This window comes from Chaetomium fimeti, assembly GCF_033439085.1.
Source record: "Chaetomium fimeti strain CBS 168.71 chromosome Unknown B0H64scaffold_7, whole genome shotgun sequence".
In the NCBI taxonomy this organism is placed as follows: domain Eukaryota; kingdom Fungi; phylum Ascomycota; class Sordariomycetes; order Sordariales; family Chaetomiaceae; genus Chaetomium; species Chaetomium fimeti.
The window spans coordinates 758,488-777,125 of record NW_026944335.1 but is presented as its reverse complement, the minus strand read 5'-3'; the positions used below and the strand labels follow the sequence as shown (position 1 = coordinate 777,125).

At 56.9% G+C, this 18,638-nt stretch overlaps 7 protein-coding genes across 7 annotated transcripts; 3 read left to right on the top strand and 4 right to left on the bottom strand.

Moving 5' to 3' along the window:
• The first annotated feature begins 6 nt into the window (after positions 1-6).
• B0H64DRAFT_406218 (Rhodanese-like domain-containing protein) lies at positions 7-1,046 on the top strand. Its single transcript, XM_062804494.1, has 3 exons — positions 7-528; positions 627-672; positions 753-1,046. Exons 1-3 carry the CDS (start codon positions 262-264, stop codon positions 1,037-1,039), a joined length of 600 nt encoding a protein of 199 aa, XP_062655811.1. The 5' UTR covers positions 7-261; the 3' UTR covers positions 1,040-1,046.
• Positions 1,047-1,269: 223 nt separating this feature from the next.
• Positions 1,270-2,589, bottom strand: B0H64DRAFT_477462 (uncharacterized protein). The gene is made up of 3 exons (XM_062808205.1): positions 2,318-2,589; positions 1,791-2,232; positions 1,270-1,728 (listed from the first exon to the last, which is right to left on the bottom strand). Exons 1-3 carry the CDS (start codon positions 2,360-2,362, stop codon positions 1,310-1,312), a joined length of 906 nt encoding a protein of 301 aa, XP_062655810.1. The 5' UTR covers positions 2,363-2,589; the 3' UTR covers positions 1,270-1,309.
• A 78-nt stretch (positions 2,590-2,667) lies between these two features.
• Positions 2,668-6,127, bottom strand: B0H64DRAFT_477461 (putative ribosomal protein). The gene is made up of 8 exons (XM_062808204.1): positions 5,740-6,127; positions 5,004-5,591; positions 4,738-4,948; positions 4,300-4,683; positions 3,893-4,249; positions 3,273-3,460; positions 2,969-3,079; positions 2,668-2,916 (listed from the first exon to the last, which is right to left on the bottom strand). The coding sequence occupies exons 1-8, from the start codon at positions 5,854-5,856 to the stop codon at positions 2,830-2,832; spliced, it is 2,043 nt and encodes a 680-aa protein (XP_062655809.1). The 5' UTR covers positions 5,857-6,127; the 3' UTR covers positions 2,668-2,829.
• Positions 6,128-6,163: 36 nt separating this feature from the next.
• B0H64DRAFT_406208 (translation initiation factor eIF-5A, promotes formation of the first peptide bond) lies at positions 6,164-7,682 on the bottom strand. The gene is made up of 4 exons (XM_062804493.1): positions 7,427-7,682; positions 6,953-7,225; positions 6,764-6,890; positions 6,164-6,705 (listed from the first exon to the last, which is right to left on the bottom strand). The coding sequence occupies exons 1-4, from the start codon at positions 7,436-7,438 to the stop codon at positions 6,641-6,643; spliced, it is 477 nt and encodes a 158-aa protein (XP_062655808.1). The 5' UTR covers positions 7,439-7,682; the 3' UTR covers positions 6,164-6,640.
• A 950-nt stretch (positions 7,683-8,632) lies between these two features.
• Positions 8,633-11,133, top strand: B0H64DRAFT_477459 (Sac2 family-domain-containing protein). Its single transcript, XM_062808203.1, has 2 exons — positions 8,633-9,705; positions 9,754-11,133. Exons 1-2 carry the CDS (start codon positions 8,788-8,790, stop codon positions 10,903-10,905), a joined length of 2,070 nt encoding a protein of 689 aa, XP_062655807.1. The 5' UTR covers positions 8,633-8,787; the 3' UTR covers positions 10,906-11,133.
• Positions 11,134-11,171: 38 nt separating this feature from the next.
• Positions 11,172-12,604, bottom strand: B0H64DRAFT_328946 (rab-GTPase-TBC domain-containing protein; the record flags this gene model as incomplete). The annotated part of the gene is made up of 3 exons (XM_062800855.1): positions 11,172-12,079; positions 12,166-12,321; positions 12,418-12,604. The coding sequence occupies 3 exons, from the start codon at positions 12,602-12,604 to the stop codon at positions 11,172-11,174; spliced, it is 1,251 nt and encodes a 416-aa protein (XP_062655806.1).
• A 1,047-nt stretch (positions 12,605-13,651) lies between these two features.
• B0H64DRAFT_406198 (mono-functional DNA-alkylating methyl methanesulfonate N-term-domain-containing protein) lies at positions 13,652-18,614 on the top strand. The gene is made up of 5 exons (XM_062804492.1): positions 13,652-14,336; positions 14,402-15,535; positions 15,593-16,098; positions 16,165-16,478; positions 16,555-18,614. The coding sequence occupies exons 1-5, from the start codon at positions 14,094-14,096 to the stop codon at positions 18,378-18,380; spliced, it is 4,023 nt and encodes a 1,340-aa protein (XP_062655805.1). The 5' UTR covers positions 13,652-14,093; the 3' UTR covers positions 18,381-18,614.
• Positions 18,615-18,638: the final 24 nt, after the last annotated feature.

Here is an 18,638-nt window from a genome sequence, read left to right as displayed (position 1 = left end):
GATGATTGGACATACATATACGGTAATATTGGAAGTGTTTGCGGTGACGTCGACTGTTGAATACAAGGCCACTGATAGGTAAGCCGGGCGCATGCAGGTCCCGGCGGGCATTCCTGTGGGGCAACCTCCGACTCCCGGCTCCGTCAGCTTGCAGCTTGCTCGGTTCTCGGGCAGCTTAGCCGAGCTTTATGAACCCCATCTGCCTTCCGCCACCTCCGCTAATATCGGCGTCCACAAATACCGATCCGGCAGCAGACAATCATGGCATCCAGACGCACAGTTGTAAGCCTCGCGAGGGCCGCCGTCCCTTCAGCAAGGACCGCGACGCCAGCGCAGCTCCGAGCTCCGGCGCATCTTGCGTCGCGGCAATATCACAGCTATCACAGCTACACCCCGTCCCAGCAACTTTCCGTCCAGCGACCGTCGCCACCGGCATTTTGCAACAGGTCGAGCACCAAGTCAGCGATTACAAGGCCTTACTCCACCGACTCCGGCGCTCCGCCATCCAAGATCTGGGACTTTGAAGCTGTATGTCCACCTATCCATCGACAAACTTCCCTCCATCCAAAGACCCAGCAAGCAACTAGGTAGCCAGGCACTCAGCTAACCCAAACTCCCCGACACAGCTCCAGAAACTCACCACCGCCCCTCACCCCTCCATCACCATAATCGGTACCGTCCCCCCCCCCCCCACCCAATTCAGTTCCCCAACCCCGCTTCCAACCAACCCCACTAACCCCCCCATACAACAGACGTCCGCGAACCGCACGAACTCCAAAACACCGGCCGGATCCCCGGCGCGATCAACGTGCCCGTGTCGACGGCGGCGGACAGCTTCCACATCACGGAGGAGGAGTTCGAGGACCGGTTCGGGCACCCGCGGCCCGCGCGCGACGCCGAGGTCGTCTTCTACTGCCAGGCCGGCGTGCGCAGCCGGGCCGCGGCGGGCCTGGCGCGCGACGCCGGCTGGGAGAAGGTCGGCGAGTATCCCGGGAGTTGGCTGGATTGGTTTGGGAAGGGCGGGGAGGTGGAGCGGTGAAAGGCTCGCTTTGAAGGGGTGGGTGGGTAGGGTATGGATGGATGGGAGGGAGCTTGGTAGGTGGTACGTACGTACATATGGGTATCGGGATGATGGGGGGTTTGAAAAGTGAAAAGGAGCATATGCTGTAGGATACGTGCAAGGGTTGATTGTACATTGCATTGAAGAATGCCTGCCCTGAACGCCTGATACCTGCCAAAGGCAATCGCATGCTACCACACCAAACGTACATAAACCCACCCCCTCGTCCCCCCCTCCAACCACCTCAATCTAAAACATCCTCTCCGGCGCCGGATCCGTCTTCTCACCACCGTCACCACCGTCTTTCAGCGCCGGGCTACCATGCGCAAAGAACAGCACCTTGATAGCAATTGCCAGCCCGAAGTGCAGCGCTACGACCAGAATCAGCAGCACCTTGCTGGTCTGGCGGTCGGTCGCGCTCAGCACGGGGTACAAGTTCCGGAGCAGGAATGCCACCGACACGCCGAACCCGACGCCGACAAACACCCAGTTCAGGATCGCAATTGGTGACCAGCTGATCAGCGCCACGGGAATCCAGGTCAGGTTCGAGTACCCGTATAGCGCCCAGCACTCGAGCAGGTTGGCGCTCTCGGACCCAAAGTACCGCAGCGCGAGGTACAGGATGACGGGGATGACGAACGTGTAGCCGTATATCAACCCGGCAGCACCTGAACATCACATCGCATTCATTAGCGATCATTCCATAACAACTGACCGGGCCAACACTCACCACTCAACAACCCAAAGTCATACGCAAACTCGCCCCTGCCCTCCCTCGCCGAGTAATCGCTGATCGTCCCGCCCAGGAACAGAATCAACACCACGGTCGTCGCGATCCAGAACGGCCCGTACAGGTCCGGGTTCCCGTCCAACACGTCCAGGAAGTTGGCGCGCGGGTACAGCGCCGCCCAGCAGCGGTGCAGCACGGACGAGGTGTCGACGTCGAAGAACTGCGCGTAGAAGGACATGGTCCACAGGAAGCGCTTGCCGCCGGGCTGGGAGGAGGACGACGACGACGTGTTGGCCGTCGCGGGCAGCGGCAGCGACGGCGACTTGTGCCCGCCGCCGCCACCGCCGCGCGCCGAGCCGGTGCCGAGGGCTGGGCTGGACTCGGAGAAGTTGGAGTTGTGGAATTCGAGGTCTTCTTGCAGGTCGGTGTGGCCGAGGTCGCCCTGTTGTTTATGGCGGGGTTAGTTGCTGTGATCTGGGGGATGGTTGTGGAGGGGCGCTGGGGGATCCAGAATGGGGGGGACTGACTTCATCGTCGACGTCGACGACGGCGTCGTAGCCTGATCTTGACATCTTGTGTTCGTCTTTCTAATACGCGCGCGGCGAGTGATTGGGTGTGGGTTAAAGCGACATGGGTTGTGGTCGAGGTATCGAGCAAGTCGTCAAGGTGTCTCGACCCTGAAGCTGCGCTGCGCTTATGACAGCTGTTGCGTGGTCTGTCTGGATGGATGTTGGACCCACTTGAGGACCTGCAGGCGATATCGACACCCCTCTGGTTATGCAGGGCTCAGCATCACGTGATCATTTCCGTAGTCAATGTGGGATGAAACCATCTCATGTCACTCGGTTGCAGTTTACATCGCGACCAGCCGCTCATGAACAGTCATGCAGATGAATTTAGATGGTCAGGAGTCTTGAGCTATGGTCATCCGGAATGTACAGCCAGAATGTGCCGTGTACCCCCTGCCAACCCTTGCAGAACCATGCAATGCCGAGAAAACCAAAGACGCCAGACGACCGTGACCGAAAAGAGTAACCGTCTATTTGAGCTTCTTCTTGGGGCGGAGCTGGTTGGTGTGGCCGCACTTGCGCTTGCGGCAGTTGGTCGCACGAGGCGGGAGACGGGCCTGAGTCATGTTAGCTGCCGGAAACCGCTGCAGCGCGAGGGTGCTTCCTTACGTAGCACTTGCGGCAGATCATCTTGTCGCAGTTGAACTTGGAGGCAAGAGCCTTGAGCGAGGGCTCAATGATACCACCGCGGAGGCGGAGGACGAGGTGGAGAGTCGACTCCTGTGGCCGGGTGTCAGCTCAGTTTAATGTGAAAACGCCTCCTCTCGACGCTCATTTCGATTTCGGCGCCGCGGAATCAACATCTCCCCCCCATGATATGATTCCTCCTCTTAAAACACGCTTCTTCCCTAGTTCCGTTCCGTTCCGTCTTCCGCGGCTCCCAAATCGAATTTCGTCGTGCGCATGGACTGACCTTCTGAATGTTGTAGTCAGAGAGAGTGCGGCCATCCTCGAGCTGCTTGCCGGCGAAGATCAGGCGCTGCTGGTCGGGGGGGATGCCCTCCTTGTCTTGGATCTTCGACTTGACATTGTCGATGGTGTCCGAGGACTCGACCTCGAGGGTGATGGTCTTACCCGTGAGGGTCTTCACGAAGATCTGCACTGTTGGTGGAAATACAATATCAGCATCCTGTCAATATCGCTGTGCGATGGCGTGGGCGTGGCTTACTCTTGACCGATTTCCGTGGACTTGCTGGTGAGGATGACGGGAAAGTTCCAGGAAGCTGTAAATTTTGGTGGGGGTTAGAATCGGCGTGCGACTGGGGGACTAGGGTTTGTGGCCGGAATTGCGAGGCAGCAATATGGCCACTGTGCTTTGACTAACGGCGCACTGTAGCTCGAACTGTAACCCGAACCCTGACAACACCATCGATCACAACCCCAACGATGAGATTCCCGCCCCTAGTTGCTTGCACTTCAAAGTCACGATTTATTTGTCATAATATTTATTTGGGTATCTAATTATCCTCCGCACGTGTCGCCTTAGATGGCGTAGAGTACAATCCTGCATCAAGCCCGACGAGGACTACATACCATCATTCTCCTTGAGGCGGCGCTTCTCCTCCTTCTGCCAGGTCAAGAGCATCTGCTCAAGACTGTAAACTGCCCGAAGCAGGTCTCGTACTGGCAACCCAGCAACTTCGGCCATCACCTCGTAGAATCGTTTGGTTGTCCCCTTAAGCTCGTCGACATCCTTGTAACAAGTGTAACCAGAGCCTAATCGTTTGGTGCTCGAGTCCATACCTTGGGGATCTGATATCGGGCTAACGCTCTTCATGGAGCTAAGAACTCTCTTAACTCTTTCCTCGATTTCCTCCTGGGACAACTCGGGAATGGCAGGCAGTGGTGGGATGTCTTGGAGCGGGAAGAGACGGTCGACTTCCGTTTCGTCTGCGGACAGTTAGCTACGGCACACACCGAGTGTTATCAATCAGACTCACCAGCCGGAGGCTTTTCAAATATTTGTGTCTCTTGAAACCAGTTCAACAGCTCATCCATATCGCCCTTGTCCATCGACCAGACCTCTTGTGGATCCATATGCTCGTACTGCAATATCCCAGGTTTCTTCTCCGGCTTCTTCGCGAACTCGGACTCCCAGATAGTCCAGTCCATTTGGAGACAGAGTGGGTCACTGGAGTCGCGAGGAAACCGCTCGATGCCATCGAGGGGGTACTGGTGTTTTGTCGCCACGACAAGAGACGCCACTAATAAAACCTCTGGCATGTCGAGCAGTCTATATCGTTTGGGCGTGGGGCGTCTCGTTGGAAAGGCGAGACTCATGTCAAGGAGACGGTAAGCCTTTTGCGCAAAAGGATGAACCTCAGCTGTAGTCATAATTAGCTTCCGCGTTTCAGTATCTGGAGACAGACAAAACGCACGAGGGAGGGCCAAATCCCTGATGTAGAGAAATAGCAAAGGCGGCGCTGGTACCGCGGGAAACTCCAGCCCGTGGTTCTCCTTGTATCCCATCATCAAATTCATGATGGCCCGGTGCAGCTCGCCGCCATGGAACTTGGCATATCTCGTTAGAAGTGAGTGATGGGCCCATCCCGGCAACCTATCCCGCCACTCTTTTGGCACGTAGTCGACCTATCACCAAAGTCAGTAGCGGCGCAACAAGCAAGCCCTCACGTAGCATACTTACGGCACTTAGAAACGGTATCTGCCCGTTCTTCGCCCACCGAAACACATCCCCGATCCTCACCGGTTCCTGGCGCAACACACACCCCAGATACACCAAGGCGAGCGTATCCATCGCCCCAGGAAGCGCCCAAACCTCACCGGCCCAGTTCTCCCTCTTCCTGGTCCACCCCAACCCCTCACCGCCCTCCCCATCGCCCCGCCCATCCCCCCCTCCCTTCATCTCCTCCTCCTGCGAACTAAACATCACCAACCCCGACTCCCCACTCTCCCCCTTCCCAGCAGCAGTAGTAGAAGCAGCCCCATCCCCACCCCTCGCATCCCGATCCCGCTGGATCCCAGGAAACGCCCGCACCCTCAGGTGCCAGAGGTCGCGCACGACGGCCTCGAGGTCCGGGTGGAAGCCCTTGCGGCGGACAAGCCAGAGGACCTGCTTGCGCAGCAGCAGCTGCAGGCACTCGAGGAAGAGCTCGCGGGCCGGGTTGCCCGTGAGGTGCTTGCGGTCGGCGCGGCGGGCGTCCTTCTTCTTGCGGGCGACGCGGCCCGACTTGCCAAAGTTGTCGTCCTCGTCGATGTCGAATTGGACGTAGCCCTGTTTCCGGGCGGTTGGTGCGTTTTAGTACTTTTTCTTTTTGTTTTCTTTCTCTTGTTGGTTTGTGATCTTGGCTGGGGGGAGGGGTGAAAGAGGGAAGGAGGTGGGAATGTGTGTGTGGTGAAGTGTAGGGGAGGGTAGAACTGACCTCGACCTGATGGCCATTCTCGCAGTATCGCCGTCCATTTTCGAGATACCACCGTCTGGCGGGGCATTCGGAGCAGGTCTCGCCGCGCGGGAAGCGGTGATGACGGCGCGGAGCCATGGCGTGTAAAATCGCTGAGTCTGACTTCCGCAGTGTTTCGTAACTACCAAGGTACCTACCTACCAGGTAGTTGCGTGTTTGTTAGGTGGAAAATGATTTGCTATGCATGACGCTCGAGCATTTCGACAGCACCCACGATTTCGATACCCCCTTTAACCAAACTACCTAGGTACTTAGATGCGCCCTTAGAGTCCGCCGTTAACACGCCTCTATTGCATTTAGCCGTTGTTGGGCCCGAAAATAAAGGTTGCAGTATCAACTAGTTACGGAGTTGGTGATAAAATTTCACTTTTTACGTTGCTCGCCACGGCTCTTTGCTCTTTTCTAGCATCCTTTCCCAGTCGGCAATCATATAAAGTTTACTCAAAATAGCTATGGTTCATATGGTTCATATGGTTCATCGGTCATCGGCATGGTGGTGAGCCAGGGTGTGTTTGATTCTATTCAGGCGATGTCCTTGCAGCCACAAGGCTACATCTGGGATTCGCCAGGATTGTCTCAGCACGAAAAGGCGCTGCGCCCAAGCAAGAAGACGTTAGTTCCATACCATACAATGGCACAAGACTGTCGTCTTGTGATGGGCACAGGGTGCCGTGGTAGACTCCCAGGCAACCAGACGACACGATAATTCCCAGAACAGCCCAAAGACATCAACCGATATATCTCAGTCGGCTAAAGAAAGCTTAGCGAGAACATATATCATATTGCTACCGCCGAGGCGGAATCGGGTCACTCCATCCCCCCGGTCCCTTCTCCTCTTTCCTCCCATTCAGGGTACAGCCCTTTATTTGGCGCCTTCCTTGACGGAAATAGCGGCCTCCTCGCCCATGGCGGCCTGGATGGTGATAACTGGCGTGACGGTGTTAGTTTGTTCGGTTCCTAGTCTTCCGCTCGGGTCAAAACCTACGGAGGTCCTTCCCCTCATCGAAACCCTCCTGAATCTGTTTACCCAAGTCGTTATCGGGCACCTTGACATCATCCTTGGCGTTGTTGTCCGAGTCCATCAGGTTGAGGAAGCCGTCGTCGATGTTCACCTTGGCGTCGGGTCAGCACCCACATCTCGAAAAGATACCTTATTCATTCCATGCGTGCTTACCAGCTGGTATTCGTTGCGTTTGACGTGGGGAACGTCCATGTTGTGGGTCGAGGGGGAGAGATCCTCGAGCTTCTTGCCAGTAAAAATGTCGATGGCGACAAGATGGACCTTAGCGTGACCGTGCTTGCCAGTCTTTGAGGTCGACATGTCGACAATCTTGCAGGGGCGGCCCTTAATCACAACGTGACCGTTCTTCCGTAGGGCAGAGCACTGCATGGGGAAGGTCTTGGAGGCACCGGATTCACCGGCGGCATCCTGGTCGAAGGCATGGTCCTATAAACCATCAATTAGCACCAGCCTCGTAATTGGGTTTTGATGGTGCCAAAGCGCGCATCATGGCAGCCCGCCGAACGCCATGACAAATGTGGTGCCTAATGTACGCTGTCTCGGGGGGCACCGCGGGGCTCGACGGTGCGGGGTGATTTTCTTTCGTCGCCCAAGCGAGCAACATGCAAGCGAGCAAACGCAACTCACCTCTTCCGCCATCTTGAAAGAAATTCGGAAAGGATACTGGTCAGTCGGAAGGAAAAAAAAACGGAGATACGACGCCCAAGAAGATGTCGAATGGTCGAGGGGAAGAGAGAGTGGAAAGCGTTGACCGGAGAGGGGATGGCGGGAGGAAATTTGCGGTTTTGAATGACAGCCGAAGCGAAGAAAAATGGGCAACGTTTCCCCGCCATGAGCATCGCCTTGTTAGGTTAATTCGAATTTAGGGTGGGTCTTGTGCTTGGTGGGCTCGTGGGCTTGTCGCAGAACCCCGCCAGCACCTTTTGCAGCCCCCCGCCAATCAGAATGGCCCTATCACAACTGATTCATTTTTCAAGATTTGCACCCCACAAGATGCACCGACCGACTGCGGGCCTGAGCCGCCGCCACAAACGGCTGGGGCCGCCAACCTCTGGTCCCATGTAAGTCTTTTTTTGTTTCTTCATCTTTCTGCCCGAACATGCGTTTGGAAACAAGACTTCATTAGTAGAGTACATACGCCCAGATTTTGGCAAACGTCCATTCTCGGGTGGCCGGTTGAGGTCTGGTAAGGACCTAGGTACTCCCAAGTCGGTCGTGGTCACACGAGCACCCGACATGTGTATCTCGACCCGTATTGGAGTGCATGGCAAAGGTACCTACCTATATACGTAGGTATGTAGGTAGGTCCAGGTTGTCTACCTACAAAGTATGCTTTTAACGATCCTCCATTGTGCAAGGAGTATTAACCTGCCTAGGACCTGAGTGTTAAGATACTGGTTCCTTTGTAAGGTAGTTCGTGTTATTGGGGCGCTTCAGTTTGTCCGCAATACGGGACCACCTCACTCCTCGGGCACTTCACTTGGTGCTGGGCGCGCTCTGAACTCGATCCTGAGTCTGCGCTTGTCGAGATACCTATCAATGGCTTCACACAATGTGAAATGTATGTATACGAGATGTGGAAAACGTTATCTAGCCCCAGTTTCTTGTCCCTGTCCTCGAGGAGACGGCGCCTGTTTGGATTTACTGCAAATAGGTCTGCGAGGGCCGACCGGTCGCGCGAGCTTCTGAAGAGCTGGTGCCAAACGCCTCGAACAGGCTGAAGGGTGGGGGGCACGGGGGAAGGCGGTTGCGGCGAGCGCTCGAGAGAGATTCAGCTCGGACCAATAGAAGGAGGTTCTCGCTGGGCTGTCGCAGCCTTCCCGGCCCCACAGTGGAGCTGCTTAGGGAGGTGCTTGCGTTGCGCGTGCAGCTTCTCGGTCAGCTCCGAAGAACAACATCGGCGACAAAATACCCGAGTCTAGTCCACGAACGAGAGCAAGTGGGACAGAGAAACCACCACGAAAACCGCAGGAGAGTGGTGATGCATCATGTGGCTTGACCGGTTTGCTGGGCCGCACCCCGGAAATACCCCGTCGCCGCCCAACAGCCAGAGCCGCACCCAGTCGCCGCTACCTCGCCGGACATCGAGTGCGCGGGGCCCCTATCTCACGTCGCAGAGACCGGGACTCTCGCCGAGGGGGTCTTCGTTGTCACTGGCCTCGAACGATTCTTCGTCCTCGCTACTTGGCGCGTCAAAGCGGAGCAATGGCTCGACCCTGAAACAGTCCACGACGGCGGACAACGCACCCGACCCGGAGACGATACTCGCCAGCATCCTTGGTCCTCTCCCCGATAATAATACCCCTTTCCTAGAAGAAGACCGGGGCGGGCGGATCACAGAGGATGATTTGGAGTTGGATTTTGATTTTGGTGGCCTCTCCCTGCGCGACCTCGCCGAGGGGGGCGGCGGTCGGGCGGCCGCTGACACCGACAGATCGCAGACTGTAGAAGACTGTAGGTCGCCCCGAGTCAGTGCGGCTTTCTCTTCCTGTACTCATAGATTCAATATAGTTGGGCGAGACAAGGCCAAGTTTGAAGATCTCCATCGATCCATTCGAGCATGTGACGACATCCTGAGCTCGGTCGAATCCAACCTGACCAGCTTCCGCAACGACCTGGCTGCCGTGTCCGCCGATATTGAGAGTCTACAGGCCCGGTCGACGGCCTTGAATGTAAGATTAGAGAATAGGAAGGCCGTGGAGAAGGCGTTGGCCCCGGTCGTGGAGGAGTTGAGCGTGTCACCCACGTTCGTGTCCAAGATCTCGGAAGGCCACATCGACGAGGCCTGGGTCAAGATCCTAGCCGATCTAGATAAGAGAGCAACGGCTCAGAAGAAGAGCGCTCAGCAGACACCAAGCAAGGCCCTAGCTGATGTAGGGCCATTGCTAGAGAAGCTAGTCCTCAAGGTACTGTTGCTCCTGCACCCCCTCGGGCCGCGATGCTAACCTGACTAGGCCGTCGAGCGAATACGGGATTTCCTCGTGGCCCAAATCAAGGCCCTAAGGTCGCCCAATATCAATGCTCAGATAATTCAACAACAGAATTTCCTCAAGTTCAAGGATCTCTTTACCTTTCTCCACCGGCACCAACCCGTCCTCGCGGGGGAGATTTGCCAGGCCTATCTCAACACCATGCGCTGGTACTACCTGAACCAGTTCACACGTTACCAAAAAGCGCTGGAGAAGCTCAAGCTTCACATCCTCGACAAGAACGACGTGCTTGGCCACGAGGACACGTCAAGAAGGACCACTGTCCTCTCAGGGTCGAAGATCGCTGGTGCACCACACGACGCATTCAATCTGGGCAGGAGAATAGAGGTCCTAAAAACCACGAACCAACTCGCCATATCCTCCTATCTCGCCGAAGAAGACCAATCGACCCATTATCTGGAAGTCCCCTTCCGGCACTTCAACATCGCCCTCATCGACAACGCCACAGCCGAGTACACCTTTCTGGCGGCCTTCTTCAGCCCGTCCCTCTCCTTCGCCGCCATCTCGCGGCACTTCAACTACATCTTCGACCCGGCCTTCGCCCTGGGCCAGGCCCTCACCCGGCAGCTCGTCGCCGACACGTACGACGGGCTCGGCGTGCTGCTGTGCGTGCGCCTCAACCAGCACTCCGCCTTCGAGCTGCAGCGCCGCCGCGTTCCCGCCGCCGACGGCTACATCAACGGCACCTCCATGACCCTGTGGCCCCGCCTGCAGGGCATCATGGACGCCCACTGCGAGTCGGTGCGGGCGCTGACGGCCGCTCTGCCGACGCGCGCGCCGTCGGCGGCGACCGTGAAGACGGCGTCTGCCGCGCCGCATGTAGTCACGCAGCGGTTCGGCCAGCTGCTGCACGGGGTGTTGGCGCTGAGCGCGGACGCCGGGGGAGATGATGAGCCGGTCGTGGCGAGCCTGCGCCGGCTGCGCAATGACGTCGAGGCGTTTCTGACCAAGGCGAGCCAGGCGTCGTTTGGAACGGACAAGCGGAAGCGGGAGCGGTTTTTGTATAATAATTATAGCTTGGTTCTGACAATCATTAGCGATGTCAGCGGGAAGCTGGCGGACGGGGAGCAGGAGCATTTTGAGGCGTTGAAGACGAGCTTTCAGGAGGCTGGATAGGTTGTTGAGGCAGGGTTAGCCCAGGCGTTGGTCTGATTATGTCGCCGTTTCTTTTGGTTTTTGGAGGCTAGGGTCCAGGTGGAAAGATAGAGTAAAAGCCATGTTGACGTGTCACGGCGAGCGACCCATCCTGATGGATGCTCGGTGTTAAATGTAGTCAGTCCTAGTTTTATACACGCCGACCCCTACCCATGACTACTTGCCCTAGTGCCAGTTCTACCATGTATGACCTTCTAAGAAAAAAATAGATTACAACGCAACACCAGCTACCGCCACCACCTCGCCAACCACCCCGACACCCACCCCAGCCCGGACACCACCGGACCGGGCAACGGCCCCCTCCGCAACAGCACCGCCAGCACTCCCACCAGCACCGCGACCCCGACCATCCCCGCCGGCCGGCGATGCCTCCACACCCACTTCCCCGCCCGGCCCTTCGCCTCCTGCCACCTCAACTCCCTCACCTGCCTCTCAAACCACACCCGTCCCTGCTCTGCCACCAAACCCTCCCCACCCCCTCCACCCCGGGGCCGCCCCGTCTTGAGCACACTCCACCTCGACACCCCCTTCCTCCACGCCGGCAACCGCTCGGGCGGAAACTCGGCCTGCAGTCTCACCGCCTGGGCAATCAAGCCCTCCAAGTCGAGCGGCACGGGCAGCTTCGAGAGGATGCTGTGCAGCATCTCGGGCTCGTCGGGGGGCGTGTCGAAGAGCTCGGCGCGGCGGGCGCGCACGATGGCGGCGAACAGGTATACCGAAAAGACCGGGCCCGGCGTGGCGGCGGCGGCCAGCAGCGCGTCGAACAGGCGCGCGATCTCGCCCTGCGTCGTCACGTCGTGCGCGTACATGGTCAGCGTGCCGGACAGGGCGAAGAAGGGCTCCGTCCCCGAGAGGTGGCGCCAGAGCGGGGGGTCGGCGAGCCGCAGGATGTCGGGGATGAGCCGGAGCTGGGCGATGGCCGGGCCGAGGGAGGGCAGCATGAAATCGCGGATGTGGAAGAGCGAGAGGTGGGTTAGGCTGGGTTGGTGGAGTTTGGGGGGGAGGGTGAGGAGGAGGACTTGGGCGATGTCGTGGTAGCCTTGGAAGTAGCAGAGGTAGGGGTGGGTGCGGAGGACGGAGACGATGAGGGAGGAGAGAAGGGTTTTGGCGTGGGCGAGTTGGGCGTCGGTTTGGTCTGGGGGGGAAAGAGAGGTGGTGGTGTTAGTTTGGTGTGTCTTAGGGAAAAGGGTGTTCCCCCCGGCGGAGTAGAGAGGGGCATACGCTCTGGGTAGTAGATGAAGGCGCGGTTGACATCCAGTTGGACTTGGTCCTCGTCTCGATGGCGCGGGAGGGATTCCCATGTGGAGGTCGAAGCTGTCCCATTGGCACCGGATTCTGTTTTGGCGTGTTCGGAGGGGAGTCCGAGGAGTATCGGCCCTATGTGGGAGTGAGCAAAGTGTAAACTTGTAAAGCGGAATTATGATGGGACTGAGTGAGAGCTGATAAGGCTACTAAGGGAGTGAGGACACTTACATGCCTGCTGGCGGATGCTATCGGCCAAGAAGCCCCCAGGTGACAGCGCAAGCGCTCTCAGAGCGTCTAGGTCCCTTTGACTGCATGCTTCGAGGATGGCTTTTTTCTTTTCATCGATGGCGTGAGTTGCATACTTGTGTTTGGCGGCCTTCTCGTCGAGACTCGGCGACTTGGTGGATTCCTCCATTCTCTACCCAGATGTGCTTGCCGTGAGATCTGATATTTGCTCCTTTGGGACGTTGACAGATATTGGTCTTAAGAATAAATATATGACATCTCAAATCTGCAAACGTTCCCTTCCGGGATCGTTTTGGTGTAATATTTCTGTCCTGTCCTTTCCTGCCGCGTGTCTCGGTTCGCGGGCCCGCTTCAAGATTTTGTCAAGGTGGATAAGTCTGGATACATGTAGAAAGCAGAGCCTGACGTGTTTCTCGTGAAAGAGCCGTGGTTTGTAGAACGGAGATGAAACATTGGCCTGTTCGATTCAGGAACGCGTGTCTGGCGCAGATTAAAGGCGTGCATTGATTGATGTCCTGTCGTGTAAGTTACAGATTACATGTCGCCTTTCAAGCTGTGACATCTCCTTGGCTTTCTCCCATTCGGGAAACCCTTGTTTGATAAGGATCCTGGCGATGGAATACAATGCCAAAGGGGAGCAAGAAGCACGAGAAAGACAAGACTGAGAAAGCGAGCGATGAGTTGGTTGACCCGAAAATGCCGCGATCATCTCCCCTCTTTCCCCTCTTTCTGTTTTTAATCATCTGAAGCAACCTGTACAGATCAAGCCCTCATAAAGTGTCTGATGTCAGGGTTACGATTATTTCACCCCAGCACTTCGATGCCAGGTCGGGACCGAGCTTAGTTATTGGTCAATACAAGATCCGCCCCGTCGGAAATGCCAAGAGTACGATACGGCTTGAACGCGATGAGGCTTGAATCTGGGGTTTCTTTGTTTCGTGGACTCGACACACAAGGGCGTGAGAAACGGCTGAAGCATTGATGAGTTAGTTTCGATGCTACCGACGAAGATAACGAAGTCAGTACGGAAAAGCCTAGCAATGGAGGGCGCCAAAGAGACCAGCATAGCGGTTGACGCCTGTGGTGCCGTCCGAAATAGGCATCGGGGCTGCTGAAAGCTCAAGGTTTGGTACCTACACAGCAAGTTGCTCCTGCGCCCGTCCCGAAAGAGGTAGGGCTGCCCCGCCTCTTTTTGGCTTGGATAGACGCTCTCCCAAGCAACAAACACAACAAAATATACGGGGCCAAGGTGGGAGTGAGATGCACGGAAGAACTGTTTCTGCTGCTCTAAAAAGACAACTTACTGTCCAGCTGTATCCTGTGGGCCGACACCATCCGAGCTGGGTCCAAAACGAGGCAGGAGTGCGCTCGAGCAGCCTCGAGGCAAACCCAGGCCACCGCCCGATCGGGAACTTCCAGTGGCAAACCACCAGCTCACTCACCCTCACGATCGAGATGGTGATTGACTTGGGGTTGAAAGGAAGAAGAGCGACATAACATAGGCGCAGGTGGCTTGCAACCGATCCGGATTATTTTAATTTCTTCTCTTTCTCCCCAACAAACCAGACTACATACACCCTCTTCCCATCTCTTCCTTCATCTCACCAACTCCAACCACTATTCCGATTCATCAATAGCATACTATAACACGGTTTCCCATGGCCTTTCAAACCAACGTCTTTCGAAACGGAGAATGGGTAACCGAGACCGTTGATCTGCAAGCCGTTCTCAACTCGCAAAATGGAGGATCCAAGGGCTCAGTGAGGCCGGATTTCCCGAGACCCCCGAAACCACCCCAATGCGGCCTACTTACGAAAACATTGGTCGAGAGTGGACTGGCAAACTCGATCTTGCCAGTTATGCTACGGTCCCCCGATCATAATGATATCGCTTTCGTTGGAGTATGTCTTTCCCCCGCTCCCTCAGTTCTGCTCGGTCGGCGGGACTCGACGTTAACACTCCATAGGACCATTTCATTCAGATCTGCGAGCTTGGAAAAGACGGGCGCTTGAAGGATATTATCCGGAAGAGTGATTTTGGATGCCGTATTCGGAATGCCTGTGTCGTCGGTTCCGCTATCATCCCCGAGCTCGACGACAACCCTTCCAGCCGACACGCAATCAAGACCGAGGACAATCCTGCAAATGACCCATTTAGCTTTTCTTCACAAAGGCTGCCAGCACCTGGCAACCAACTACCGCCTCAGTTCCTGGTGGTTGCCCTAGAGACCGGGGATAATGTCTTCATGTTTGTCCAGCCAGGCCCTGACGGGAGGCCAAAGTTTGTTGGCATAAGCTGCGGGGGCCGCAAGCACATGAGAAAGCTTATGGGATTCAATATGGCCGTCGATCCGAGCTCGCGCTACATGGCCATGGCTAGCCCTACGGACCAATTCGTCGTTTCAGAGCTCACGCCGCATGCGGAGCTGAACGAGTCGTACCTCCGCGGCGAGCCCCTGCGCATGATCAAGTCCATCCGCCTTCGCAGCATACCCGGCGTGATACACAAGATGACGTTCCTATATCCGCGGCCGGGGGATGACCGCCACATCATACTCTTGCTCGTGCTCGTTAAACGCCGTAAATCGAGGATAGTGTCGACGACGGTCATCTATGAGTGGGAACTCGGTGACGACTTGAACAAGGTGTTTGCCGAAGAGAAACAAGGCCATCGGATGCCTGTCGAGTTCCAGGTGCCGCTAATGCTGATCCCTCTGACGGTTCAGTCCGCGTTCCTCGCCATATCCGCCGACGGAATTGCCTTGTGCACCGAATGTTTACATGGGCCGCCCATGTTCGAGACTATCGCGATAGCAGCGCGCCCTCCAACTGCAAATTATCGCGGGCGCCAGCACCCCCTGTGGACGGCGTGGGCCAGGCCTTTCCGCCTCTGGTCTTACAGCAAGAACCGCGATTGCGTCTATCTCGCCCGAGAGGACGGCGTGGTCCTTCTCTTAGAAGCCGATCAAGATAACGCCCTCACCAGCCACGCCTTGGACCCGTTTCCTTGCAATATATCAGACGCCTTTGCGTGCCTCTTTGACCATAGTACTGATGTGCTTGTTCTTGGGAGCCACTCAGGCCCAGGGGGCTACTGGAAGGTACGAATATCCCAACATTTTGATGCGATGTGAATCGTCCTAACAGCTCCCGCCCAGCTTCCCCCACGGCAACCTGCAGAGCTTCTCGGGCACCTGCCAAATTGGTCACCGGTCGTTGACTTCACAACCACTGACGACTTCACGGGGTGGCACCCTGAATCTCACCCGGGGAAGGTTATGATACCGTGGCAACAAGCCAAACACCGAAAACCGGACCGCCTTTTTGCGACCTGCGAGGGCGGGAGCCAGGGGTCTATCACAGAATACCGTTACGGTCTGAAAGCCAATATCGGGCTCGATCTCGAATACGGGCCCGGGATGAAACAGGCTTGGTTTCTCCCCATCTCCGACTCAGCCTCTTTCGAAGGCTACTTATTACTGATTTCCATGCCCGACTCCACTGCAGCCCTGCTGTTGTCCAAAGACTTCTCTAGCGCTACAGCCCCCGTTGAGGGGGCTATACCGTATGACCTATCGTCGAGCACGCTGACTCTAGTGAGCCACGCGGAGCTGACGGTACAGGTCACTCATCAGACCGTAGTTTTGGTGAACCAACATCGAAGGTATGCACTCCCAGCGCGAGATAGCAGCATGGCCAAGTTCATGGTTCTATTCTGACTTGGGGATAGTGTTTCGTCGCCCTGTGAATCTCTCCCGGGGCTTTCGAATTATCAAGTCGTCGACGCCTGTGTCCTTGACGACTGTGTTGTTCTCTCAGCATATGCCGACACTCAGTTTAAGATCCATGCGTTCAAAGTTGACTCCGACAACCTCGAACTTACACACGTCCGGACGATCGACGTAAACGGCGATGTCACCTGCCTTGCTATAGGCGCTAATCTCACCATCCTGGCTGGCATATGGACGGGCTCACAGACATCTCTGGCTTGGGTTTCACTGCACGAGCCCTTCAACGGCCTCCACATGATCGACCTCACCGAGTGTAAGCCCAGTTTGGTTCCCACCCCTCGCACTCTACCCTCTCCGAACGTGCTTCGTAGATTGCTAACCGCGCGCAGACGTGTCAGACAGTGAATCGAATGTTGAACTCAGCCAAGGGCGCTTGGTTGAAGGAATCGAAAGCATCATCTCGGTCAGGGATACTGTTTTTCTCGGTACTCGGAGCGGAAATGTGATAACGGTAAAGAACACTGCGGACCCTGTATCCATCCAGTCTGAGAAGTTCGGCACGACACCCGCGATCATCAGTTGCAGATATCGGGATGATGCACGCCATCCTACCGTATTTGTTTGTTGCGATAACAGCCTCGTCTCTATTCGCTTCCGTCAATCTATCTCCTGCCCCTATAGTAGCGACGGCGGCGATCTCAAGGCGAATTTCCGCGTTTGGCCGGTAGATGCCAGCAAACTCGAGGCCGGCGCGCTGCCGATTCAATATGCCACAGCTGTGGACATGCCATCCGAGTCTGGCATTACTCCGGTTCTCATGATATCCGGCTCGAGACTCTTGCTCACAGAGATGCATGAGGAACCCGGGCCGGTCCATCGGAGCATCCCCGTTGGAGGAGGGATGCCCAACAGAGTGATGTACTGCCACTACATGCAATGTCTTGTTGTTGCGGTCGACAGCAAGAACGGCCCGACTTTGATGTTCATCAATCCCGACACAGGAGAAGATATCGGCAAACCCACCGATCAAAAGAAGGTACCGCAACCATGCATCGCCGGTCTAGGGAAGAAAGATGACCGGATTACGGCTCTCGCGGAATGGAATTACAGAAGGGACGGTCACGTCTGGAACTTCATCATCGTCGCCACCACAAGCGGCCGCCTCATCGTGATCACTACCGAAAAAGAGGTGCCACGAGACGGTGGCCCCACGACGTACCGCTACTGGACGCGGTTCAGGAAGGAAGTCAAGGAGCCGATATATGCCGTCGTCGGCTACGACGAAGGCCTCATCTACTGTGCCGGCCGAACGGTTTACTGGGAGGTGCTAGACCACCAAGACAAGAAGCTCCGGCCGGTCAAGTCCTTCACGCTGAGCTCGGCAGCCACGAGCCTGCGCATCTCCAACGGCAAGCTCATGGCCCTGACCTACCACGACTCGCTCGTCGTCCTCGACAACCTCGACACGAACGCGGACAACACCCGGCTCTGCTACGCCGACCCCTGGCGGCGGCTCGCCTTCGACTCCATCGAGATCGCGGGGCCGCAGACCGACGACGCCGCGGGCGGCATCCACCTCGTCTCGGACCGGGAGCGCGGCGTCGCGGGCCTGTGGGTGTCGTGGCAGACGCGCGACCGGGAGTGCGAGGTCGTGCTCGAGGCCGAGCTGCTGTCGTCGGTCCGCCGCCTGCGCCGCGGCCGCACCCGGCCCGTCTGGGCCCAGCTCGCCGCGGGCCGGCCCCGCTTCGGCCGCCTCCCCGCCACCGTCGACGACGCGCAGATCCTCGGCGTCGCGCTCGACGGGTCTCTGCACCAGTTCACCCTCCTGGCCGTCGACGCCTGGCGCCTGCTGCGCTTCGTGCAGAACTTGGCCGTGGCGAGGCCCATGATGTGTCCCTTTGCTGCGGGCGTGGCGCGTCTGCGTGAGGATGAGGATGACGAGGATGCTGTTGGTTCCGGGGATGCGGGTCCGGAGCCGCGCCCCGGGCACGGCTTGGAGATGCATGTGGACGGGGATATCCTGGGCCGTTGTCTGGAGAGGAGGGTGCTGGAGCTACTGGTGGTTAAGGAGAAGCATATTGCGAGGTTCAAGGAGCTCCTGAGAGCGCTGGATGGTGGGCAGCATACGGAGGGGTTTGCCGTGACGGGGGACCATGCGAAGTACTTTCGGCTTGCATACGATGTCCTGGAGTACTACTTGTCGCCTGCGATCTGAGGACATCAAGGAAAGGGGAAAGGGGAAATGGGCGTTAAATGGGGGGGGTGATATGTTTATTTGGTGATTTCAGAAACATGCATATGCCTTCACCATATCAAGTGACAGTGAGGGTACATGAATGTCGGTAGGTAGGTATGCATGTATAAGCACCCGGGTCCCATTGCTACACTGAGTGGCTCGACTTTCTGCTTCGAGTTCTTGTTTGAGGCACAAAATTAATTAATTCAAGCTTGTGGCCACAAAACCCCGCTGCTC

Bases quoted from the DNA above. Each gene is read 5' to 3' on its own strand.
- B0H64DRAFT_477462 (XM_062808205.1), bottom strand. From the start codon at position 2,362: ATGTCAAGATCAGGCTACGACGCCGTCGTCGACGTCGACGATGAA. The intron at 2,233-2,317 runs GTCAGTCCCCCC...CATAAACAACAG, and splicing joins TCGTCGACGTCGACGATGAA to GGCGACCTCGGCCACACCGA. The intron at 1,729-1,790 runs GTGAGTGTTGGC...TGTGATGTTCAG, and splicing joins TGACTTTGGGTTGTTGAGTG to GTGCTGCCGGGTTGATATAC.
- B0H64DRAFT_406208 (XM_062804493.1), bottom strand. The intron at 6,891-6,952 runs GTAAGCACGCAT...CCCGACGCCAAG, and splicing joins AACGCAACGAATACCAGCTG to GTGAACATCGACGACGGCTT. The intron at 6,706-6,763 runs GTAGGTTTTGAC...CCGTCACGCCAG, and splicing joins CGATGAGGGGAAGGACCTCC to TTATCACCATCCAGGCCGCC.
- B0H64DRAFT_477461 (XM_062808204.1), bottom strand. From the start codon at position 5,856: ATGGCTCCGCGCCGTCATCACCGCTTCCCGCGCGGCGAGACCTGCTCC. The intron at 4,684-4,737 runs GTGCGTTTTGTC...TTATGACTACAG, and splicing joins CAGGGATTTGGCCCTCCCTC to CTGAGGTTCATCCTTTTGCG. The intron at 4,250-4,299 runs GTGAGTCTGATT...AACTGTCCGCAG, and splicing joins ATTTGAAAAGCCTCCGGCTG to ACGAAACGGAAGTCGACCGT.
- B0H64DRAFT_406198 (XM_062804492.1), top strand. From the start codon at position 14,094: ATGGCCTTTCAAACCAACGTCTTTCGAAACGGAGAATGGGTAACCGAG. The intron at 14,337-14,401 runs GTATGTCTTTCC...AACACTCCATAG, and splicing joins ATGATATCGCTTTCGTTGGA to GACCATTTCATTCAGATCTG. The intron at 16,099-16,164 runs GTATGCACTCCC...ACTTGGGGATAG, and splicing joins TTGGTGAACCAACATCGAAG to TGTTTCGTCGCCCTGTGAAT.
- B0H64DRAFT_477459 (XM_062808203.1), top strand. From the start codon at position 8,788: ATGTGGCTTGACCGGTTTGCTGGGCCGCACCCCGGAAATACCCCGTCG. The intron at 9,706-9,753 runs GTACTGTTGCTC...TAACCTGACTAG, and splicing joins TAGAGAAGCTAGTCCTCAAG to GCCGTCGAGCGAATACGGGA.
- B0H64DRAFT_406218 (XM_062804494.1), top strand. From the start codon at position 262: ATGGCATCCAGACGCACAGTTGTAAGCCTCGCGAGGGCCGCCGTCCCT. The intron at 529-626 runs GTATGTCCACCT...TCCCCGACACAG, and splicing joins AGATCTGGGACTTTGAAGCT to CTCCAGAAACTCACCACCGC. The intron at 673-752 runs GTACCGTCCCCC...CCCATACAACAG, and splicing joins CCCCTCCATCACCATAATCG to ACGTCCGCGAACCGCACGAA.